General features: G+C 49.2%; 1 protein-coding gene across 1 annotated transcript in view; it reads left to right on the plus strand.

The window, feature by feature from the left end:
• The first annotated feature begins 823 nt into the window (after nt 1-823).
• Nucleotides 824-25,955, plus strand: part of LOC143955463 (uncharacterized) — a 110,110-nt gene continuing 84,978 nt past the window's right edge. Inside the window, 7 exon segments of the mRNA XM_077465506.1 lie at nt 824-871; nt 974-1,141; nt 1,258-1,355; nt 1,725-1,934; nt 2,024-2,209; nt 2,365-2,500; nt 3,164-4,185. Coding sequence (XP_077321632.1) covers nt 1,057-1,141; nt 1,258-1,355; nt 1,725-1,934; nt 2,024-2,209; nt 2,365-2,500; nt 3,164-4,185 — 1,737 coding nt within the window. The 5' untranslated portion in view covers nt 824-871; nt 974-1,056.

The raw sequence follows: 25,955 nt of genomic DNA on the forward strand, positions 1-25,955 counted from the left end.
ATATTCCGACTGTGCGTGGTCTGCATTCGGACTGTTTCCGTCGGAATATCCGACGGACCAAGTTTTCCAACTTGCCGGTAAAATTTTCCGACCAAATGCTCCGATCGGACATACTCCGATCATGTGTAGCCTACTCCGACGGACAAAGTGCCACGCATGCTCAGATCAAATTCCTAGACCAAAGCTATTGGCTACTAGCCTGAACGTAGTCCCGCCGTAATGAAATAACGTCATCACGTTATGTACAATCGGATTTTCCGACAACTTAGTCCGACCGTGTGTATGCAACATCACTTCCGGACCTCTTCCGGAATTAATCAGTCGGAATTACTCTAACGGATTTGGTTGTCGGAATCTCCGACCGTGCGTACAAGGGCTAAGATACTCCAGGAGAAGGTTGAACTACTGGATTTACTCCGGGAACTATAAGTTATGCCACAGTATCACACCATTATGGCCTCAAAGAAAGTACCATTTGCTACATAAAGAAGATCGAGGCAGGGATCTACAGTTTACAGTACGTATAGACATTTTTTTTTGTACCACATCCAAAATTTGCTGTTTTTTTTTACAATTTGCGGGTGCTCTATGAACGTAACCCCTGCAAATTTCGGGGGGACAACTGTACAGTACAAACACAAACACACACACACACACACACAAGAGGCTGTGTTCACACTACGAGCTATTGCTCGGGGCTGCAGTTCCTCTGAGCTCCACAAGATGGTGATCTCATTTATACCTTAGAGACAGGAAGTGATGTCAAGTACAGACAGGAAGTGATGTCGGTATACATAAGAAGTTCCGGGGGTGAGAGGTGAGTCGGGAGGAAGTGGAGAGGAGACATTGCTGGAACTGGCAAATAGAGGGGGTAATAAGATATTATTTTCTATTTACACCGAGTAACCACCCCCCCCCCCCTGTCATGTCCGTCCTCTTCCTCCATAGTAACTGTGACGTCTTTTATCTCCAGCAGATGATGATACACATATAAATGGTCATTAGTGGGAACGCAACACATCTGAAGAAAATGACCAGAAACGGCCATTATGTTCCATGGAGGAGTGGGAGTATTTAGAAGGACACAAGGATCTCTACAAGGACGTCATGATGGCCAATCAGCCGCCCCTCACATCACCGGGTAAGAGGAGACTTTATTGTAAAGGAGAGAGCAGTACGGAGGCTCCACCTAGATCCCCCATCATCTGATAAACACATAGAAACAATGTATTCAGTCAGTGTGTGTGTTTCCTACAGATGGATCCAGTAATGGGAACCCACCAGAGAGATGTCCCCGTCCTCTGTATTCCCGGGATTCCACACAGGAAGATCACACCATCCCCCACCATCATCAGGTAGGTGATTGACACCTGGCAGTAGTTATACTTTATACACAAGCATGTTTCTTACAATAAATATTTTATAATATATTGCAGAGTGGAAACCTCAGGGATAGTAATATTGTTCCAAAAGAAGAGTATAAAGAGGAGGATGAGGAGTATGGAGTGATGGAGGAGTTTTCAGAAGGACACAAGGATATGATGGAGCCACCAAATACCAGGAACCCACCAGAGAGATGTCCCCGTCCTCTGTATTCCTGGGATTCCACACAGGAAGGTCACACCATCCCCCACCATCATCAGGTAGGTGAGGAGCAAATATTGGTAGTTCTGATTTATACACAAATCTGTTTGTTACAATGAATGTTTTATTATATCTTTCAGAGTGGAAACCTCGGGCAATACAATACTGTTGTTGTTAAAGAAGAGTATAAAGAGGAGGATGAGGAGTATGGAGTGATGGAGAAGCTTTCAGCTATACAAAAGGATATGATGGAGTCACCTAATACCAGGAACCCACCAGAGAGATGTCCCCGTCCTCTGTATTCCCGGGATTCCACACAGGAAGGTCACCCCATCCCCCACCATCATCAGGTAGATGAGGAACAATCACTGATAGTATCATTAGGATCTGTACATTATCTGCATTGTTACCATTGATGTCATTTTTATTATATATTCAGAGTGGAAACCTGAGAGATCCTAAAGTTTATGTTAAAGAGGAAGATGAGGAGTATGGAGTGATGGAGGAGTTATCAGAAGAACACAAGGATATGATGGAGCCACCTAATACCAGGAACCCACCAGAGAGATGTCCCCGTCCTCTGGATTCCACACAGGAAGGTCACACCATCCCCCACCATCATCAGGTAGGTGGAGTTGAGGGTCGGGAACATAAAGTGATTGAACACTCTGACATGTGGAGATGATGTGTGGACTCTACAAGATGATATTTTCTATGTGATCTCACATCATAAATACTTCTATGTTACAGATGTTATTTTCTGCCGTTCTGTTGGTTTAGGGTGAAGATCTGATGAACATGAAAGTTGAGGGTGAAGTAGAAGAGACGTATGTGAGGGATGATCAGCAATATACGGATGAGGCTGGAATGATGAGGACATTCATAGAGGAGGACACTCCTACAGAGATCAGCACAGGTGACCCATCATATATTCTTCTCTTATCCTCACTGATTGGTCCAGATTAGGGCGGGAGCTGAGTGATATCAGCCAATAATAGGTTGATAATGGTCCCCTCCCTGTACTGATACCCTATTTGCGGTTCAGCTGGCAGTATTAGGTTGTGGGTCACTCCTAGTTAGAGTTGGTTTAGGGTGAAGATCTGATGACCATGAAAGTTGAGGGTGAAGATCCACTGAACCGGAAAATCGAGGGTGAAGATCTAATGAACATCAAAGCTGAGGGTAAGGACCTGGTGAACATGAAAGTTGAGGGTGAAGTAGAAGAGACGTATGTAAGGGATGATCAGCAATATATGGAGGAGGCTGGAATGACGAGGACATTCATAGAGGAGGACACTCCTACAGAGATCAGCACAGGTGACCCATCATATATTCTTCTCTTATCTCTGCTCACTGATTGTTTCAGAGTATGTTGCAGAACACATGTAGGCAAGTGCATGGTTCCCTCTGTCCAGTAGGTGGCACTGTGCCATTATATGTAGAGTGGAGTCTGTTGAGGGATATGTCACCTCATGGGCTTTTTCCAGTGTTGCATATCACCAGAAGCTCAGGCCTATGGTCACTTATTCTATACAAGTCTCAGAGCTATCGGTCATCTCTTTTTTTTTTTTTTTTCCAGGACACGCCATGGAGAAACCCTCAAAGGATCGTCTCACTTTATCTCCAGGTTGTAGAATGGAAGATGAGGACATCACAGGAGATTGTGGAGGAGAAAAGACAATGATCTCCACTATGGATGGTGGACTTCACAGTGTGGATAGACCATGGAGTCCCTCCGACTCTGAGCAACCTCGTACTGTGGGGGATGGGGCCGGGATTCAGGGGGAGGGGAGAGTTCCCTGTCCTGTTTCAGGGGAAAGTTCTAGCTCTGAACTTAGACCTACTGACAATCACAGATCTCGCACGGGTGCAAAGCTTTATTCTTGTCACGAATGCGGGAAATTTTTTTCACAGGTGTCCAACCTTTACAGACATCTGAGATTACACACGGGGGAGAAGCCGTATTCCTGCCCCGAGTGCGGGAAATGTTTTTCACAGAAGTTCCATCTTTACACACATCAGAAGTCTCACACGGGTGAGAAGCCGTATCCCTGCTCCGAGTGCGGAAAATGTTTTACGCAGAAGTCGGTGCTCGTTATACACCAGAGATCTCACACGGGGGAGAAGCCGTATTCCTGCCCCGAGTGCGGGAAATGCTGCTCAAATAAATCGGACCTTGTCAAACATCAGAGATCTCACACGGGGGAGAAAATGCATTCCTGCCCCGAGTGCGGGAAACGGTTTTCCGAGAGGTCCAGTCTTTCCCGACATCGGAGGTCTCACACCGGCGAGAAGCCGCACGCCTGTCCGGAGTGCGGGAAATGTTACATGCATAAAACGGACCTGGTTAAACATCAGAGATCCCACACGGGGGAAAAGCCGTACTCCTGCCCCGAGTGCGGGAAACGTTTTTCGGGGAAGTTCAGTCTTTCCAGACATCGGAGATCTCACAGTGGCGAGAGGCCCTACACCTGTTCAGAGTGCGGGAAATGTTATATGCATAAAACAAACCTTCTTAAACATCAAAGTTCTCACGTAGGGGGAGGGGGGCGTTTTTTTCAGATAAACCCAGTTTTTTTTCGAGACGTCGGAGACAGCACATGACCTAGAAGACAAATGCCTTTTCCTGAGTGCAGGAAATATTTTCAACCGAAACCAGACCGGGGTTGTGAATCAAATATCTTGCACGGTTGGGGGGTGGGGTGGGGTGAAGTCGTATTCCAACCCGCACATTTTTTCGTAGTACCATCTCTACCTACGTCAGAGGTCTCTCACAGATGAGAAGCCTCCTTAGAAAGGAAAAGTATTGTAGAAGATGGGTTTTTAAATGGTGGTCCCCATGGTTGAGATAAAACATATATATGTACACCAATCATAATTCGAAAGATCAAAAAAGTTTTTTTATTTTTTATTAACCGGTTCCTGACCAGCGCACGCCGATATACGTCAGCAGAATGGGCGTCCAATCTTCAATGCCGCCCTGCCATCGCGAGTGCGCCACCGGCGGCGCGCTCGCGTGCTGGTCGGGACCCCCGTGAGTCCGGTCCCGTGGACTCTATCGTTGCTGGGGCACACCCGCGATCGCCTCACAGGGCGGCTGAACGGAGAGATGCCGTTGTAAACAGCATTTCTCCCCGTTCTGCCTAGCAACTAGTGACGCTGATCTCTGCTCCATGTGATTGGAGCAGAGATCAGTGTTCACTAAATGAAAGCCCAGCCCCCCCAACAGTTAGTAACACGCCCCTAGGAACACTTAACCCCCCTACACTGCCACCCCACTGGTTAACCCCTTCACTGCCAGTGTCATTTACACAGGAATCGCTATATTTAAATAGCACTGATTGCTGTATAAATGACAATGGTCCCAAAAATGTGTCAAAAATGTCCGATGTGTCCGCCATAATGTCGCAGTCACAATAAAAATCGCTGATCGCCGCCATTGCTAGTTAAAAAAAAAATTAATAAAAAATGCTATAAAACTATCCCCTATTTTGTAAACGCTATAACTTTTGCGCAAACCAATCAATAATCGCTTATTGCGATATTTTTGTTAAAAAAAAAAAAAAAATGTAGAAGAATACGTATCGGCCTAAACTGAGGGAAAACATTTTTTATATATATATTTTTGGGGGATATTTATTATAACGAAAAGTAAAAAATAATGCGTTTTTTTTTTTCAAAAATTGTCGCTCTATTTTTGTTTATAGCGCAAAAAATAAAAACCGCAGGGGTGATCAAATACCACCAAAAGAAAGCTCTATTTGTGGGAAAAAAAGGACGTCAATTTTGTTTGGGAACCACGTCGCACGACCACCGCGCAATTGTCAGTTAAATGCAACGAGGTGCCGAATCGCAAAAAGTGGTCTGGTCTTTGGCCAGCAAAATGGTCCGGGGCTTAAGTGGTTAATACATCTAGTGTTCATAAAAAAAAAAGGAGGCAAAAAGGCCACCTAAAGCCCAAATATATGTAGAGAACACATCACAAAATTAACAGATATGATATCACATGAGATCCATAGAAAGTACAGAAACTCAACAGCTTCTCCATAGAAAATATTTATTGAAGCATTACAGCAGTAACATCATCCAAAAATGCTGACGCGTTTCGTCCTTAGGCCCTTCATCAAAAGCTTGGATATTTTCTATTGAGAAGCTGTCGAGTTGCCGGCCTGTACTTTCTATGGATCTTTCGTTGACTTAATTAGCCAGAGCACCGACTACTCTACACACCAACTATACTATATAGCGGTAGAGCTTGGGTGAGTTTTTTTTATTTTTTTTACTCTTGCTATGATATCACATGACTTGTACGGGCTCTACCAACATGTTTCGTCGGCATTAACTGCTTCTTCAAGGCTTAATCCTCCGTTTGTGAATCGCAAAACAGCTGGTATGTATACAAACAAGTGTCAGAAATCGGGCTGAGGCAGAAGTACAGGTAAATCACACTTGTTTAATAATAAAAAGTAAAAAAAGAACAAACGTAGTCAAAACATAGCCAGAGTTCAGTAACCGGAGCGGATAGTCAGCCAAGCCAGAAGTCAGGGATCAATTATCAGGGAAGTAATTTGAATCAAACTCACCACCTACCTGCGCATAGACGCACACAAATTTGCCATGGATCGGCGCTCCGGCGCACGCACATTCGCAGCCCTACTGAGAGGCGTGCGCGAGTGCGCTCAAGCACACGCATAACGTGAACTCCCTGACCAGCCTATAAAAAGATCCTTAGCACACAGACAAGTTGCTGGTTTGTCTCAGCTCACCTGTGTTTCCCTGCTTCCTGTTCCTGTTTGCCGCTTCCTGTTCCTGTTTGACACTTCCTGCTTTGACCCGGATTGCCTGAAGACTTTGCTGATTCTCTCCTGACCTGACCCCTGGCTTGTTTAAACGGACTTCCTACTCTTAACCTTGCTGCGCACTGGACGGATACTTGTGTTTGACCCTCGGCCTGCCTCTGGATTATTCTCTGTCTGCTGCACTTAGCCTTGCTGGCTCCAGGACTGATCACCTGTGTTTGACCCTCGGCCTGCCTCCGGATTATCCTCTGCACTCAGCCTTGCTGGCTCCAGGACTGATTACTGGTGTTTGACCCTCGGCCTGTTTCTGCACTTTCTTTACTTGTTTTACAGACCTGCTGGCTGCTTACCTTCTGGTCCGGTCCATCCTGCACAAGCCTTCCTCCAGACCTTCACTCAAGTCAGGTATCCCGCTGGAGGCTTGTGCCTCTTGGTGCAACCCATTCCCTGTATCACCTCCAGGGGTGGTGTGCGCTGAGTCGCAACAGCCACCGCTCTCTGCATCTTGGCCTCGGTGAGTACCTCATTGCTGATAGTACAAACCAGCCATGACAGAGGCCAACAGAGCGGGTTCACCTTTGGAGATGTTGTGCCAGCAAGTTACAGCCCTTGCAGACGCTGTGCAGAAATTGCAAGATGGGTACACCCAAATCGACAGCCGTCTTCAGCAATTAGCAGGAACACCTTCACCAGTTAACGCAGCACCAGCGCCCCCTGGCGGGGCCTCCCTACCACAGGCCCATTCACCGCCTGCCCTGGTGATGGCGACTCCTGAACCAAGGGTACCTATGCCTGAGCGATTTTCGGGCGACCGAAAAAAATTCAGGGCATTTAAAAATGCCTGCTCCTTATATCTGGCCCTGCAACCAAGGACTTTTTCTTCTGAAATAGTGAAAGTTGGATTTATCATCTCCTTACTATCTGAAGAACCCCAGGCATGGGCACATAGCCTTATGGAACAAAGAAGTCCTCTCCTGAACTCAGTGGAAACCTTCTTTAACTCTATGGGTCAGTTATATGATGACCCACAACGTACTGCTACAGCTGAAGCCACTCTGCACACCTTAACACAAGGAAAGAGACCAGTGGAGGACTATACCGTCGAGTTCCGTAAGTGGTCAGCTGACACCGGCTGGAATGAGGCCGCCCTCAGGTACCAATACCGACAAGGCCTTTCCGAAACTTTGAAGGACGAATTAGCTAGAGTGGAGACCCCCGCCTCTTTGGAGGACCTGATTCAATTAGCCACCAAGTTGGACAGGCGCATGCGGGAGCGTCGCTCTGAGCGCCTTCAGACCCCTCGGCCCAGCTGGATGCTCCCTAAGTCGACCACTCCTTACCCTCCAATTCCAGTCCCTGCTGGCCCCATGGCCACGGAAGGGGAACCCATGCAGCTAGGACTTGTTCGCCCTCGTCTCACCCCAGATGAAAGGCAACGAAGACGACAGGCCAACCTATGTCTGTACTGCGGAGGGGTTGGCCATTACCTTCGCAACTGCCCAGTGAGACCTTGTAAGCCACCTCCGCAATTTGTTATGAACTATCAAGCCACAAACCTCACCCAGTCTTATGTTACTCTTTCTGTTTCTCTGCAGCTGGCGGAAGAGAGGATTCAACTACCGGCCGTAATTGACTCCGGAGCGTGCAGTTGTTTCCTGGACATCTCTGTGGCTCAAAAACTTCACCTTCCTCTCCAAGACAAAAAACCAAAATCTTCTTGTCCACTTGGCTGATGGGTCTTTACCTCGCTCCGGACCAGTTACACAAGAGACCCAGCCGATTCTCACCATCACGGACTCAGGCCACAAGGAGCTCCTACGCTTTGATTTGATTTCTTCTCCCATGTTCCCTATTATTTTAGGACTCCCTTGGTTGCAGGCCCACGACCCCCACGTTAACTGGAGCAAAAAGAAGGTCTCTTTTACATCCTCTTACTGTTCTCAACACTGTTTTCCTCCAGTTCCAGCTACCTGTATGGCAGTCGTTCCTGCATCCGACAGTCTTCAGCATGTCCCTCCAGTATACCTCGAGTTTAAGGATGTTTTTGATAAGAAGAAGGCCGATTGTCTACCACCTCATCGGTCTTATGACTGCCCCATCGAATTGTTACCTGGATCTGAAATTCCGTTCGGGCGCATATTCCCTCTATCCGAGACTGAGCTAAAGGCTCTCAAAGCCTACATCGATGAGAACTTGGAAAAAGGCTTCATTCGGCCCTCTTCATCTCCAGCCGGGGCGGGTATTTTCTTCGTTGAGAAAAAAGATGGCTCCCTCAGACCCTGTATTGATTATAGGGAACTCAATAAAATAACTGTTAAAAACCGATACCCACTCCCGCTCATCCCAGAACTATTTCAGCGCTTTCGGACTGCCAAGATCTTCTCCAAACTTGACCTACGAGGCGCTTATAACCTTGTTCGGATTCGTACCAATGACGAATGGAAAACAGCCTTCAGGTCCAGGTTTGGGCATTTTGAGTATTTAGTGATGCCCTTCGGCCTGTGCAACGCCCCGGCCACCTTTCAACACCTGGTGAATGACATTTTCAGAGAATACCTTGACGACTTTGTAGTCGTATATTTAGACGACATTCTCATTTTTTCTGCCACCATTGAACTACACCGAGACCATGTAAGAAAGGTCCTTACCATTCTGAGGAAACATAAACTATACCTTAAGGCAGAAAAATGCGAATTCGAGAAGACCGTTGTCCAATTTCTTGGATTCATCATTTCCACTCAGGGGATCGCCATGGACCCCCAAAAGGTCAAGGCGATTCTTGATTGGCCCGCTCCAGGGGACAAAAAAGCTGTGCAAAGATTCATAGGCTTTGCTAACTTCTATCGAAGATTCATTGCCGGCTTCTCATCCATTGTTTCTCCGATTACGCAGCTGACCCGTCAACATGGTCGCTTCCAGTGGTCCCAGGAAGCTCAGGAAGCCTTCATTAAACTGAAATCTTTGTTCACTTCAGCACCCATTCTACAGCATCCAGACCCACTTTTGCCATTTGTGTTGGAAGTTGACGCTTCTGAAACCGCCACTGGAGCCATTCTTTCACAAAGACGGGGCCTCAAGGCCCTTTTGCATCCAGTAGCTTTTGCCTCCCGAAAGCTAAATCCTCCGGAAAAGAATTATGATGTCGGTGACCGAGAGCTATTGGCCATTAAGTTTGCCTTAGAAGAATGGAGGTATCTCTTAGAGGGTGCAACTCATCCTATTACAATTTTTACGGACCATAAGAACCTGGAATATCTCAGAACAGCCAAGCGCTTAAGACCACGACAAGCCCGTTGGGCACTTTTTTTTTCTAGGTTCAACTTCCACATTTCCTACCGTCCCGGGTCCAAAAATGGCAAAGCGGATGCACTCTCCCGGATGTTCCCTGAATCCCCCCAGTTTACTGAACCCAGCACCATCCTGTCACCGCAAAATTTTCTCCTGCTTACACAATCCGACCTGGTAACCGCCATTAAAACAGCCTCAAGCCACTGTACTGATCCCGTAGTGTCTTCCTTGAAGAAACGCAATGATCTACTTTGGGCACATGATAAGATCTTTGTCCCTCAGGAAGTAAGGCCAGCAATCTTAAAGACTTTTCATGACCACAAGTTGGCCGGCCACTTCGGAATACGGAAGACGTCAGAATTGATTTCCCGTTCCTTCTGGTGGCCTGGTTGGAGGCGGGACTGTCAGAAATTTGTCTCCTCATGCATTCCGTGCCAACGTAACAAAGGATTTAAAGCCAAACCCTGGGGATTACTGAGACCCCTACCTATCCCTGAACGACCATGGGCAGACATTTCTATGGACTTTATTGTGGATCTGCCACCCTTAGAAGGGTTTACCACCATCTTGGTCGTGGTTGACCGTCTTTCAAAAATGGCCCACTTCTTGCCCATGATTGGTACTCCCTCTGCCTTGGACACTGCCAATACTTTTATTAAGGAAATAGTCAGACTCCATGGAGTACCTAACAGCATCGTCTCAGATAGGGGCGCTCAGTTTACTTCTAAATTCTGGAAAGAACTCTGTAAGGCCTTGGAAATCAAGGTCTGTCTCTCGTCCGCTTACCATCCTCAGAGCAACGGTCAGACAGAAAGGACAAACCAATCTCTAGAACAATATCTCCGCTGTTTCTGTTCCGGCTCCCAGGATGACTGGTCTTCCCTTCTGTCTTATGCAGAATTTGCATACAACAATTCTGTACACACGGCTACTAACCAAACACCGTTTTGGTCGAATTTTGGATTCCATCCCTCCTTCCTCCCCAACTCCATCCCTGAAACGTCAGTCCCTGCTGTTCAGGATCGGATAGTCTCTATCCAATCAAATTTTCAAAAGATTCGAGCAACCATGCAAAGAGCTCAAGACGACTACAGGAAGTACTACGACAAAGGGAGAAAGGAGAATCCAGCTTTTGGAATTGGCGAGAAGGTCTGGCTAGCCTCTACTCATCTCAAACTACCCTGCCCTTCACGTAAGTTAGGTCCTAGGTTCATAGGCCCATTCACAATCAAGAGAATGGTGAATCCTGTGGCCTTTGAGTTAGACTTACCCAGATCATACAGAATACATCCAGTTTTTCATGTATCTCTCTTAAAGCCAGTAGTTCCTAGTCCATTTCCCGGAAGAGAGGAGCCTCCCCCGCCTCCAGTTGTAATAGATGGGGAGGACGAATTTGAAGTGGAAGCCATACTTAGCTGCAGAAAGTCGGGCAGACAACTTCAGTACCTAGTAAAATGGAAAGGGTACCCATCAGAAGACAACTCCTGGGAACCTTCTGGTAATCTTCATGCTCCAAGATTGATTAGAGCTTTTCATCAGGAACATCCGGAGTTGATGGCCAGCTTGGGCGTCCGGAGGCCGCCCCTTGGGGGGGGGCACTATCAGGGAAGTAATTTGAATCAAACTCACCACCTACCTGCGCATAGACGCACACAAATTTGCCATGGATCGGCGCTCCGGCGCACGCACATTCGCAGCCCTACTGAGAGGCGTGCGTGAGTGCGCTCAAGCACACGCATAACGTGAACTCCCTGACCAGCCTATAAAAGGATCCTTAGCACACAGACAAGTTGCTGGTTTGTCTCAGCTCACCTGTGTTTCCCTGCTTCCTGTTCCTGTTTGCCGCTTCCTGTTCCTGTTTGACACTTCCTGCTTTGACCCGGATTGCCTGAAGACTTTGCTGATTCTCTCCTGACCTGACCCCTGGCTTGTTTAAACGGACTTCCTACTCTTAACCTTGCTGCGCACTGGACGGATACTTGTGTTTGACCCTCGGCCTGCCTCTGGATTATTCTCTGTCTGCTGCACTTAGCCTTGCTGGCTCCAGGACTGATCACCTGTGTTTGACCCTCGGCCTGCCTCCGGATTATCCTCTGCACTCAGCCTTGCTGGCTCCAGGACTGATTACTGGTGTTTGACCCTCGGCCTGTTTCTGCACTTTCTTTACTTGTTTTACAGACCTGCTGGCTGCTTACCTTCTGGTCCGGTCCATCCTGCACAAGCCTTCCTCCAGACCTTCACTCAAGTCAGGTATCCCGCTGGAGGCTTGTGCCTCTTGGTGCAACCCATTCCCTGTATCACCTCCAGGGGTGGTGTGCGCTGAGTCGCAACAGCCACCGCTCTCTGCATCTTGGCCTCGGTGAGTACCTCATTGCTGATATCAATGTAGTGGAACAGCAAGCAGGATCTGGAGCCAGAAGGCATGTTCTGGTGTATATATACAAACAAGACGTCATTTCATGCATAGTCATCAAATATATATATATATATATATATATATATATATATATATATATAAATATCCACTTAAGCCCCGGACCAATTTGCAGCCAAAGGACCAGGCCACTTTTTGCGATTCGGCACTGCGTCGCTTTAACTGACAATTGCGCGGTCGTGCGACGTGGCTCCCTAACAAAATTGGCGTCCTTTTTTTTTCCCCACAAATAGAGCTTTCTTTTGGTGGTATTTGATCACCTCTGTGGTTTGTTTATGCGTCGCTTTAACTGACAATTTTGAAAAAAATTCAATATTTTTTACTTTTTGCTATAATAAATATCCCCAAAAAATATATAAAAAAATATTTTTTTCCCTCAGTTTAGGCCGATATGTATTCTACATATTTTTGGTAAAAAAAAAATTGCAATCAGCGATTATTGATTGGTTTGCGCAAAAGTTATAGTGTTTACAAAATAGGGGATAGTTTTATAGCATTTTTTATAAATTTTTTTTTTTTTTTTTACTAGCAATGGCGGCGATCAGCGATTTTTTTATTGTGACGGCGACATTATAGCGGACACATCGAACGTTTTTGACACATTTTTGGGACCATTGTCATTTATACAGCAATCAGTGCTATTTAAATGCAGTGATTCCTGTGTAAATGACACTGGCAGTGAAGGAATTAACCACTAGGGGGCAGTGTAGGTGTTATGTGTGTTTTTTTTTTTCTTTTTTGGAGGGGGTGTGGCCTGGCATGCGATGTCACTGATCGTCTTTCGCTATATCAGGGAACAGACGATCGGTGACAGCCACAGTAGGAAGCACGGGGAAGAGGTTTGTTTCTTCAGCTCTGTGACCCAATCGCGGGACACCAGCGGCGATCGGGTCCCACGGTCACAGAGCTCAGGACCGGGTCGGGAGCGCGCCACAGGCGGCGCGCTCCCGACCCATGGCTGGGCACTTAAAGAGCAATGTACAGGTACGTGCTTGTGCCCAGCCGTGTCATTCTGCCGACGTACATCGGCGTGAGGCGGTCCTTAAGTGGATATATATACAGTTGTGCTCATAAGTTTACATACCCTGGAGGAATTTATGATTCCTTAGCCATTTTTCTGAGAATAATTGTTCTGCTGTAACCAAACCACGGTCAGGTAGACCAACTAAAATTTCAGCCACAACTGCCAGGAAAATTGTTCGTTATGCAAAGAAAAACCCCACAAATAACCTCAGGTGAAATTCAGGACTCTCTGAAAACATGTGGGGCATGTTCCCCCGCATCTATTACCTTTTGTACCACCACCCCCACCCTTTAGAATGTAAGCTCTACGAGCCGCGCCCTCCTGTCCCTTCTGTATTGAACTGTACTGTAATTGTGCTGTCCCCCCCCCCCCTCTACATTGTAAAGCACTGCGTAAACTGTTGGCACTATATAAATTGTGTATTATAATAATAATGTGGTGTGGCTGTTTCAAGATGCACAATAAGGAGGCACTTGAAGAAAGATGGGGCTGCATGGTCAAGTCGCCAGAAGAAAGCCATTGCTACGCAAATGCCACAAGGTATCCCGCTTACAATACGCCAAACGGCACGGATTCAAGCCTCAAACCTTCCGGCACAAAGTCATTTGGAGTGATGAGACCAAAATTGAGCTTTTTAGGCCACAACCATAAACGCTGCATTTGGAGAGGAGTCAACAAGGCCTATGATGAAAGGTCCACCATCCCTACTGTGAAACACGGAGGTGGGTTGCTGATGTTTTTGGGGATGTGTGAGAGCTACAAAGGCCACAGGAAATTTGGTCAAAATTGTTGGCAAGATGAATGCAGAATGTTATCAAAAAAATACCGGAGGAACATTTTGCATTCATTCAGCCAGGAAGCTGCGCATGGGACGTACTTGGACATTCCAACATGACGATGACCCAAAACGCAAGGCCAAGTCCACCTGTCATTGGCTACAGCAGAATAAAGTGAAGGTTCTGGAGTGGCCATCTCAGTCTCCTGACCTCATTGAGCCACTCACGTTGGCGTTTGTGTTGGTCCAGCAGCGCACCAACACCTTTGCAGCCATTGTGCTACTTGCTGGGTGCTTGGTGTGCTCCTGCACCTTTTAAGAAGGGGTGGGCGCTCCTTCAGTCCACCTTGCCCTCATTTATCCATCAGAATGCATGTGCCTCCACTGTGGGGACACTTATATTCTAGTGCTAGGACCACAGATACCAGGGTGCCGTGACGAGGCTCTGTGGCTTACGCATCCGTTTGCAAATACGCGCGGACTGAACCCCTGTTTTTAACGCATACTGTTAGCCCTTGTACACACGGTCGGAGAATCCGTAGGAATGTGTCCTATCGGACCGTGTCGTCGGATAATCCGACTGTGTGTGGTATGCATCGGACTGATTCCGTCGGAATATCCGTCGGACCCAATTTTCCAATTTGTTGGAAATATTTCCCGACCAACTGGTTCGTTCGGACATACTCCGATCATGTATAGAGAATTCCGATCGGACCAAGTGCCACGCATGCTCAGATCAAATTCCTACATCAAAGCTATTGGCTACTAGCCTTGAATGTAGTCCCATCGTAACCAAATTACGTCATCACGTTCTGAAAGATCGGATTTTTTTCGCCAACTTTGTCCGACTGTGTGTATGCAACAGTTTCGGACAAAATCCGACGGATTTGGTTGTGGAAATCTCCGACCGTGTGTACAGGGGCTTAGCCCCTGTACACACGGTCGGAGATTCTGCCAACCAAATCCGTCGGATTTTGCCCGTCGGATTTAGTCCGACGGATTGTGTCCGAAACTGTTGCATACACACGGTCGGGCCAAGATCTTTTTCAGAACGTGATGACCTAATTTCGTTACGACGGGACTACATTCAGGCTAGTAGCCAATAGCTTTGATGTAGGAATTTGATCTGAGCATGCGTGGCACTTGGTCCGATCAAAATTCTCTACACATGATCGGAGTATGTCCAAACGAACCAGTTGGTCGGGAAATATTTCCAACATGTTGGAAAATTGGGTCGGACGGAGATTCGGACGGAATCAGTCCGATGCATACCACACACATATATACAAATTAGTGCTGCGCTTAAAGGCACCTATTTAAATAGGTGAAAAAAGTATAATATGTGCATAACTAACAAACAAGCAAGTGAATGGAAAGTCCATGAAATATTTGAGAACAGTCCCAAAATTAATCACTCCAAAGCTTAGTTAAAAGTCCACAGATGGCATTCAAGGTAAATTATCCTACTACGTTCTCAGACCTCGGCAACTCTTGAAAATGGGTTATAAGCAAGTAGAGAAAATAGATACCCTTAGGCCGCGTACACACGCGCGGACTGTTGGCCCAACTTTGTCCGTCCAACAGTTTGAGCGAACAGTCCGCTCAAACTTAGCATGGACGGACATGGCCACACACGACGAACGAACAGTTTGCTGAAACCGTGCGCGATGACGTGAACGGCACGTACGACGGGACGCAAAATACGACGTCCTATACACTGCATTATAACTTTCGGCTTGAAAATCCTTTCTGAGCATGCGCGGAACTTAGTTTGACGAACAAGCCTACACACGGGCGGACTGTTCGTTGAAACAAGGTTTCAGCGGACAGTTTTTCGGAATTTCCGTAAAACCTTGTCCGTCCAACTGTCCGCTGAAACTGTCCGCTGAAAGCCCACACACGAGCGGACTGTCCGCCCAAACACTGTTCAGCGGACAAGGTTGGGCCAACAGTCCGCGCGTGTGTACGCGGCCTTACCAGATGGGTTGGACACATCCACCTTATAGTAGTGTGTCTTGCAAGCTTATGGGGGGGGCTCCAGCCACTCACCCCAGTACACCGACCAGATGTTTTTTTCCTCTCAGGGTTCCTTGCGGTATCCAGATGGGAAAGGTGAGCAGGGTTTCCGTGCCATAAACTGCTGTAGGACTTGGTGCCAGAAGTCTCGTGAGAGTTCACCATAAAAGGAAGAAAGCATAGAAAACGCCTTGCGTGGTGAAATACAACCAATGATGGTTTATTGAAAAAAAATTCTGATGAACAGAACTAAAATTATAAAATCACGTGATACATAAAAAAACAATAGCAATGTGGGGAGCAAACAACTGCTGGACCTACGCGTTTCGACCTCAAAGTCTTCAACAGGGGCATACCACACACAGTCGGATTATCTGACGACGCGGTCCGATAAGACGCATTCCGACAGATTCTCCGACCGTGTGTACAGGGGCTTTAGACAGGTTAATTCGGCTGTCTGCGAGCGGGTTGGTAAGCAGGCTTGGGTTTTTTTCCTGGGCATTCCCCCGGGCTTTGCTGTTACCTGTTTTAGCCTTCCAATGCCACTTACTGCGATAGCCAGCTACAGATGAGGGTGGTGGCAAGTTTTTTTGTTATCACAAAAGACTTTAAGCTGCCATTGATGTTAAAGGGGGGGGGGGCAATACACAGTATTAAAGCGGGAGTCCGCCGGGACTCCGCATTTTTTTTTTTTTAAGTCAGCAGCTACAAATTCTGCAGCTGCTGACTTTTAAAATAGTGACACTTACCTGTCCAGCGCGCCCGCGATGTCGGCACCCGAAGCCGATCTCTAGATCGACACTCGAGTGCTGCCGCCGCCATCTTGGGTATGGGAATCAGGAAATGGAGCCTTTCGGCTTCATTTCCCGGTTCCCTACTGCGCGAGCCGCGCTGCGCAATGAGGACGGTCCCCGCTGCCTCTGGGATCTGTGTGTTTCCCAGCAGGCAGCGGGGCACTTGCGGAAGGGGGCGGGCACTTGCGGAAAGGGGCGTAATGTACGCCCCTTTCCGCAGAGAGCTAGCCCGGAAGTGGGGGCAGTTACCTGGATTATCCAGGTAACTGCACCCCCCTCCCCCCTGAAAGGTGCCAATTGTGGCGCCGGAGGGGAGGAGGAATCCGATGAGCGGAAGGTCCATTTTAGGGTGGACCTCCGCTTTAAGAACTGGGGTATGTAAACTTTTGATCGGGGTCATTTAGGTAGTTTCTGTTGTCATAATGGTAAAAAAGAAAAGAGTAAACGCAGATGACTGATAATAAATGGCTTTGGCCAAACACTGACCGTGAGTGAGAGAAAAGTTTTTGTGTTCTCTGAAAATATTCATATTCTCTGAAAAATGGCCAAGAAATCGTAACTTCTGCCAGGGTATGTAAACTTATGAGCACAACTGTGTGTGTGTGTATATATATATATATATATATATATATATATATATATATATATATATATATATATAAAATGTAGCACTAACCCCCGAAGGAGCTGATGGCTTTATTGGGCTTACCGTTACCTTCTTGACCTCGCCTCCATCTAGGGGTTCCCGTGGTAGACGGCCCAAAGAAATGCAGAAACTGATACTGGATCCTCTTTTGGGGTTTTTTTTTTATTCAGAAGATAACACAGTCTCCTAATGGAGGGTAGAGGGTTAGGAAGAAAATTCAGGTACTTTTGGAACTACAAAAAATAGAAAATCTCTTGTAGAAGAAATCCAGAGAATTACCGTTTCACAGCTGGAATCTCACAACCACCGGATAGACCTCCTCTCGCTAGGCCTAGCAGCCAGTAGGGTGTAAAGTAAAGCAAAGTCTCTGCCACAGACCTGGATGTGGAACACTTGAGAAAAAGAATGTCTCTGCCACAGACTTGGATGTAACTGAGGGACGTAGACAAATTTGGAGAGCTATCATACGGTACCAGTATCTCTCAGCCGGTCCGGCGATACCGTATGAATGTGGATCCATAAAGTGTCCTTCAACTGAGCCTTCAGAGAAGCTGGCCTTGCGCATGGCCTTCTCCCGAAGAGTCCTCCCCTGGATGCTTCTCCAGTTGGTGGGCCTCTCCTTAGATGAGACGGCACCGGACCACCTTTGAATCGTTAGGGCCCCGTATCCATTCAGGCCTGTCCTCTGCAGTTGCTTCGCCTCGGGCAGTGGCGGAACTACCGCCATAGCAACACATGCGACCGCTATGGGGCCCGCAGTCAAGTGGGGCCCGGTGAGGACAGGCGCCACGGCTCCGCGGGAGATAGCCGGCGGCTCCGCGGGTAGTCCGCGGCTCCGCGGGTGGTCCGCGGGTAGTCCGCGGGTGGTCCGCGGGCGGCTCCGCGGGTAGTCCGCGGCTCCGCGGGTAGTCCGCGGGCGGCGCCGCGGCTCCGCGGGTGGTCCACAGGCGGCTCAGTGAGTGAGAGTGGGCGGTCAGAGGATCCGTGGGAGGCGGATGAGAGTGGCCAGTTCGCTGGTGAGAGAGTGGGCTGGCCAATCAGGGAGCTGACAGGCGGGGAGCATAGAGATGACATCATCTCTGGCCGCCCTGCATCCCTGCAGTGCAGTTCCCCCCTCACTGGGCAGGCAGCCAGGAAGCAGAGAGCTGACATTATCTCTCTGCTGTCTGACTGATAATCTGCTGCCTGACTCAGTGACACAGCAGGAAAGTGGCAGAGCAAGTGACAATCCATAATGTGTGGCAGGCGACGTGGCAAGTGACAATCCGTAACGTGTGGCAGGTGACGTGGCAAGTGAAAATCCATGACGTGGCAAATGACAATCCATAATGTGTGGCAGGCGACGTGGCAAGTGACAACCCGGGACGTGGCAAGTGACAATCCATAACGTGTGGCAGGTGACATGGCAAGTGACAACCTGGATGTGGCAAGTGACAATACATAACATGTGGCAGGTGACGTGGCAAGTGAAAATCCGTGACGTGACAAGTGTCAATCCGTAATGTGCGGCAGGTGACGTGGCAAGTGACAACCCGGGACGTGCAAGTGACAATCCATAATGTATGGCAAGTGACAATCTAGGATGTGGCAAGTGACAATCTGTAATGACGTGGCAAGTGACAATCCGTAACGTGTGGCAGGTGACGTGGCAAGTGAAAATCCATGACGTGGCAAATGACAATCCATAATGTGTGGCAGGCGACGTGGCAAGTGACAACCCGGGACGTGGCAAGTGACAATCCATAACGTGTGGCAGGTGACATGGCAAGTGACAACCTGGATGTGGCAAGTGACAATCCATAACATGTGGCAGGTGATGTGGCAAGTGAAAATCCGTGACGTGACAAGTGTCAATCCGTAATGTGCGGCAGGTGACGTGGCAAGTGACAACCCAGGACGTGCAAGTGACAATCCATAATGTATGGCAAGTGACAATCTAGAATGTGGCAAGTGACAATCTGTAATGACGTGGCAAGTGACAATCCGTAATGTGTGGCAGGTGACGTGGCAAGTGACAACCTGGATGTGGCAAGTGACAATCCGTAACATGTGGCAGGGGACGTAGCAAGTGAAAATCCGTGACGTGGCAAGTGACATTCCGTAATGTGTGGCAGGTGATGTGGCAAGTGACAATCCGTAATGTGTGGCAGGTGACGTGGCAAGTGACAACCCAGGACGTGGCAAGTGACAATCTAGGACGTGGCAAGTGACAATCCGTAATGTGTGGCAGGTAACGTGGCAAGTGACAATCCGGGATGTGGCAAGTGGACAATCCACAACATGTGGCAGGTGACATTCTGCAACGTGTGACAAGTGACAATCTGCATCTGGTGGCAGGCGATGTGGCAAGTGGACAATCCGCAACATGTAGCAGGTGATGTGACAAGTGACAATCCTTAATGTGTGGCAAGTGACAATCTAGGACGTGGCAAGTGACAATCCGTAATGTGTGGCAGGTAACGTGGCAAGTGACAATCCGGGATGTGGCAAGTGGACAATCCACAACATGTGGCAGGTGACATTCTGCAACGTGTGACAAGTGACAATCTGCATCTGGTGGCAGGCGATGTGGCAAGTGGACAATCCGCAACATGTAGCAGGTGATGTGACAAGTGACAATCCTTAATGTGTGGCAAGTGACAATCCAGGACGTGGCAAGTGACAATCCATAATGTGTGGCAAGTGATGTGGCAAGTGACAATCCAGGACGTGGCAAGTGACAATCCATAATGTGTGGCAAGTGACAATCCAGGACGTGGCAAGTGACAATCCATAATGTGTGGCAAGTGATGTGGCAAGTGACAATCCAGGACGTGGCAAGTGACAATCCATAATGTTTAGCAAGTGACGTGGCAAGTGACAATCCAGGACGTGGCAAGTGACAATCCATAATGTGTGGCATAATGTGTGACTTATCTATCTTGGCAAGTGACAATCTGGGATGTAGCAAGTGGACAATCTGCAACATGTGGTAGGTGACATTCCGCAACCTGTGACAAGTTACAATCTGCATCTGGTGGCAGGCGATGATGGCAAGTGACACGCTCAGGGATCCCACTGATTTTGCATTATGGTGAGTTGAACTATTTCATTTTATATAACAGAACAGAAATTGGTTAGAAGGCCAGGAGGTCAGCAATGTGTTCCCTTCAGGGGCTGCATAGAGTATACTGCATACTTTGTTGTTCAAAATTAATATAAGCTGTTGCCTGGGTACTGTGCCACATGGGTGTGGTAGTCTGTTGTTCAATGGCATTAGTTCATTTTTTTTTTTTTTTTGATGGGGGGGGGCCCATACAACATTTTGCTATGGGGCCCTGTGATTTCTAGTTACGCCCCTGGCCTCGGGCTATCCAGCCCCGAGACTTAGCCCTTGTACACACGGTCGGAGATTCCCGACGGAATGTGTCCGGTCGGACCGTATTGTCAGATAATCCGACTGTATGTGGTCTCCATCGGACTGTATCCGACGGACCAAGTTTTCCAACTTGTCTATAAAATTTTCCGACAACATGCTCCGATTGGACATACTCCGATCATGTGTAGCCTACTCCGACGGACAAAGTGCCACGCATGCTCAGATCAAATTCCTAGACCAAAGCTATTGGCTACTAGCCTGAACGTAGTCCCGTCGTAATGAAATAACGTCATCATGTTATGTACAATCGGATTTTCCGACAATTTTGTCCGACCGTGTGTATACAACAGTTTCGGACAAAATCCGTCGGACAAAATCCAACGGATTTGGTTGTCAGAATGTCCAACCGTGTGTACAAGGGCTAAGAATTGCATTGATCCCCACCCCAGGCCACGAGGGCTGGTCAGGAGGACCAGGACCAAACAGACAGAAAATCTCTTCTGGACCGGAACCCAGAAGCACGTGATCTCAGTACCTTAAATACAACCTCCCAGCATGCACAGCAGGAAAACACTCCCCAGTCCCCCACTGGGCTGGTTTCCAAGATAAAGAATGGCATTCAATCCACCCAGCTAAACTGCGTTCTCACACTTGCCGGCAGCGACACCTGCGGTCAAGGAGAACTCAATCCAGCCAGACCGATACCGAAATCATAATTTAACAAAATTAGTCCTGAAACCCAACTGCGATCTCAGGAATATTCATTTTCAGAAACATATAGCGCATGCTCGTCAGGAGCCGGCGCTACATATATATTTGATTGTATGTTAATATGAAATGACTATGTCTTGTTTGTATACATAACAGATGTTTTGTGATTCACATATGGAGGATAAAGCCTTGAAGAAGCCCGCAATGCCCACGAAACATGTTGGCAGATCCCGTACAAGTCATGTGATATATCTATTACTTTTCTGATGTGTTCTCTACATATATTTGGGCTTTAGGTGCCTTTTTTGCCTCCTTTTTTATGAACATTAGATGAATTAATAAACTTTTTTTATCTTTATAATTATAATTGGTGTACATATAGGTTTTTCTCACAACCATGGGGACTACCATTTAAAAGCCCGTCTTCTACAATACTTTTTCTTTCTAATTTATGCGAAGCTGGTGTCCCCTAGTGCGGGAAATGTTCTCCACAAAAATCAGAAATACATCAAAAAGCTTACACACGGGTGAGAAGCCGTATTCCAGTTCTGAATGCAGGAAATATTTTTCATGGAAGCCTTGTCTTACCAAACATCAGAGAACCCACACAACCCTCGAGGTGTTTTGGTGTCCTGAGTGCGGGGAATGTCTTCTATATGGATCATATTTTGCCGTATATCAGAGATCTCACACTGGGAAGAAGCTCACCTTGATCTACACCTCAGAAAACACGTGGCTGAGCGCTCCTCTGATCTTTATCATGGAGGAAACACTCGGGAGTTGATTTACTAAAGCTACAGAGTGCAGAAGTTGGTGCAGGTCTGCATGGAAACCAATCCGCTTCCAGGTTTTTCGTTAAAGCTTAATTGAACGAGCTGAAGTTAAAAGCTGATTGGCTGCCATACACAGCTGCACCAGATTTCACACTCTCCAGTTTTAGTAAATCAATTCCTTGATGTCCCTCTCGCTGTGTTGTCTATTCTCTCCTTATTTTCAGAAGAGGCTTCAAAGGAAGACATCATGGTGAGAGAGGAGCTAGATATTGCTTGTGGATGAAGAGAAAGGGGAGATCAGACTACAGGACAGGACTTCATTTACTTGGAGAGCTCCAACCAGCTACTTGAAAGTGGAAAGTCTGTATTACTCTGCTAGAAGAGGGGGTGTCACTGCTGGTTGGGTCCCTCTAGGAGAGAGGAGGAGGATGTGTCGCTGCCGGTTGGATCCCTCTAGGAGAGAGAAGGAGGGGGCGTGACTGCCGGTTGGGTCCCTCTAGGAGAGAGAAGGAGAGGGTGTCATTGCCGGTTGGGTCCCTCTAGGAGAGAGAAGGAAGGGGTGTCACTGCCGGTTGGGTCCCTCTAGGAGAGAGAAGGAGGGGGTGTCACTGCTGGTTGGGTCCCTCTAGGAGAGAGAAGGAGGGGGTGTCACTGCCGGTTGGGTCCCTCTAGGAGAGAGAAGGAGGGGGTGTCACTGTTGGTTGGGTCCCTCTAGGAGAGAGAAGGAGAGGGTGTCATTGCCGGTTGGGTCCCTCTAGGAGAGAGAAGGAGGGGGCGTCACTGCCGGTTGGGTCCCTCTAGGAGAGAGAAGGAGAGGGTGTCATTGCCGGTTGGGTCCCTCTAGGAGAGAGAAGGAGGGGGCGTCACTGCCGGTTGGGTCCCTCTAGGAGAGAGAAGGAGAGGGTGTCATTGCCGGTTGGGTCCCTCTAGGAGAGAGAAGGAAGGGGTGTCACTGCCGGTTGGGTCCCTCTAGGAGAGAGAAGGAGGGGGTGTCACTGCTGGTTGGGTCCCTCTAGGAGAGAGAAGGAGGGGGTGTCACTGCCGGTTGGGTCCCTCTAGGAGAGAGAAGGAGGGGGTGTCACTGTTGGTTGGGTCCCTCTAGGAGAGAGGAGGAGGGGGTGTCACTGCTGGTTGGGTCCCTCTAGGAGAGAGAAGGAGGGGGTGTCACTGTTGGTTGGGTCCCTCTAGGAGAGAGGAGGAGAGGGTGTCACTGTTGGTTGGGTCCCTCTAGGAGAGAGGAGGAGGGGGTGTCACTGCTGGTTGGGTCCCTCTAGGAGAGAGAAGGAGGGGGTGTCACTGCTGGTTGGGTCCCTCTAGGAGAGAGAAGGAGGGGGTGTCACTGTTGGTTGGGTCCCTCTAGGAGAGAGAAGGAGGGGGTGTCACTGCTGGTTGGGTTCCTCTAGGAGAGAGGAGAAGGGGGCGTCACTGCTGGTTGGGTCCCTCTGGGAGAGAGGAGGAGGGGGCGTCACTGCTGGTTGGGCCCCTCTAGGAGAGAGAAGGAGGGGGTGTCACTGCCGGTTGGGTCCCTCTAGGAGAGAGAAGGAGGGGGTGTCACTGCCGGTTGGGTCCCTCTAGGAGAGAGAAGGAGGGGGTGTCACTGCCGGTTGGGTCCCTCTAGGAGAGAGAAGGAGGGGGTGTCACTGCCGGTCGGGTCCCTCTAGGAGAGAGAAGGAGGGGGTGTCACTGCCGGTTGGGTCCCTCTAGGATAGAGAAGGAGGGGGTGTCACTGCCGGTTGGGTCCCTCTAGGAGAGAGAAGGAGGGGGTGTCACTGCCGGTTGGGTCCCTCTAGGAGAGAGAAGGAGGGGGTGTCACTGTTGGTTGGGTCCCTCTAGGAGAGAGAAGGAGGGGGTGTCACTGCCGGTTGGGTCCCTCTAGGAGAGAGGAGGAGGGGGTGTCACTGCTGGTTGGGTCCCTCTAGGAGAGAGGAGGAGGGGGTGTCACTGCTGGTTGGGTCCCTCTAGGAGAGAGAAGGAGGGGGTGTCACTGCTGGTTGGGTCCCTCTAGGAGAGAGAAGGAGGGGGTGTCACTGTTGGTTGGGTCCCTCTAGGAGAGAGAAGGAGGGGGTGTCACTGTTGGTTGGGTCCCTCTAGGAGAGAGGAGAAGGGGGCGTCACTGCTGGTTGGGTCCCTTTAGGAGAGAGGAGGAGGGGGTGTCACTGCTGGTTGGGTTCCTCTAGGAGAGAGGAGGAGGGAGTGTCACTGCTGGTTGGGTCCCTCTAGGAGAGAGGAGGAGGGGGTGTCACTGCTGGTTGGGTCCCTCTAGGAGAGAGGAGGAGGGGGTGTCACTGCTGGTTGGGTCCCTCTAGGAGAGAGGAGGAGAGGGTGTCACTGCTGGTCGGGTCCCTCTAGGAGAGAGAAGGAGGGGGTGTCACTGCTGGTTGGGTCCCTCTAGGAGAGAGGAGGAGGGGGTGTCAATGCTGGTTTGGGTCCCTCTAGGAGAGAGAAGGAGGGGGTGTCACTGCTGGTTGGGTCCCTCTAGGAGAGAGGAGGAGGGAGTGTCACTGCTGGTTGGGTCCCTCTAGGAGAGAGGAGGAGGGGGTGTCACTGCTGGTTGGGTCCCTCTAGGAGAGAGGAGGAGGGGGTGTCACTGCTGGTTGAGTCCCTCTAGGAGAGAGAAGGAGGGGGTGTCACTGCTGGTCGGGTCCCTCTAGGAGAGAGAAGGAGGGGGTGTCACTGCTGGTTGGGTCCCTCTAGGAGAGAGGAGGAGGGGGTGTCACTGCTGGTTTGGGTCCCTCTAGGAGAGAGAAGGAGGGGGTGTCACTGCTGGTTGGGTCCCTCTAGGAGAGAGAAGGAGGGGGTGTCACTGCTGGTTGGGTCCCTCTAGGAGAGAGAAGGAGGGGGTGTCACTGCTGGTTGGGTCCCTCTAGGAGAGAGAAGGAGGGGGGTGTCACTGCTGGTTGGGTCCCTCTAGGAGAGAGAAGGAGGGGGTGTCACTGCTGGTTGGGTCCCTCTAGGAGAGAGAAGGAGGGGGTGTCACTGCTGGTCGGGTCCCTCTAGGAGAGAGAAGGAGGAGGTGTCACTGCTGGTTGGGTCCCTCTAGGAGAGAGAAGGAGGGGGTGTCACTGCTGGTCGGGTCCCTCTAGGAGAGAGAAGGAGGAGGTGTCACTGCTGGTTGGGTCCCTCTAGGAGAGAAGGAGGGGGTGTCACTGCTGGTTGGGTCCCTCTAGGAGAGAGAAGGAGGGGGTGTCACTGCTGGTTGGGTTCCTCTAGGAGAGAGAAGGAGGGGGTGTCACTGCCGGTTGGGTCCCTCTAGGAGAGAAGGAGGGGGTGTCACTGCTGGTTGGGTCCCTCTAGGAGAGAGAAGGAGGGGGTGTCACTGCTGGTTGGGTCCCTCTAGGAGAGAGAAGGAGGGGGTGTCACTGCCGGTTGGGTCCCTCTAGGAGAGAAGGAGGGGGTGTCACTGCTGGTTGGGTCCCTCTAGGAGAGAGAAGGAGGGGGTGTCACTGCCGGTTGGGTCCCTCTAGGAGAGAAGGAGGGGGTGTCACTGCTGGTTGGGTCCCTCTAGGAGAGAGAAGGAGGGGGTGTCACTGCTGGTTGGGTCCCTCTAGGAGAGAGAAGGAGGGGGTGTCACTGCTGGTCGGGTCCCTCTAGGAGAGAGAAGGAGGGGGTGTCACTGCTGGTTGGGTCCCTCTAGGAGAGAGAAGGAGGAGGTGTCACTGCTGGTTGGGTCCCTCTAGGAGAGAGAAGGAGGGGGTGTCACTGCTGGTTGGGTCCCTCTAGGAGAGAGAAGGAGGGGGTGTCACTGCTGGTCGG

The sequence above is a fragment of the Lithobates pipiens genome, unplaced genomic scaffold (assembly GCF_037356315.1).
Source record: "Lithobates pipiens isolate NorthernLeopardFrog02 unplaced genomic scaffold, aLitPip1_a1.2 Scaffold_35, whole genome shotgun sequence".
Taxonomy (NCBI): domain Eukaryota; kingdom Metazoa; phylum Chordata; class Amphibia; order Anura; family Ranidae; genus Lithobates; species Lithobates pipiens.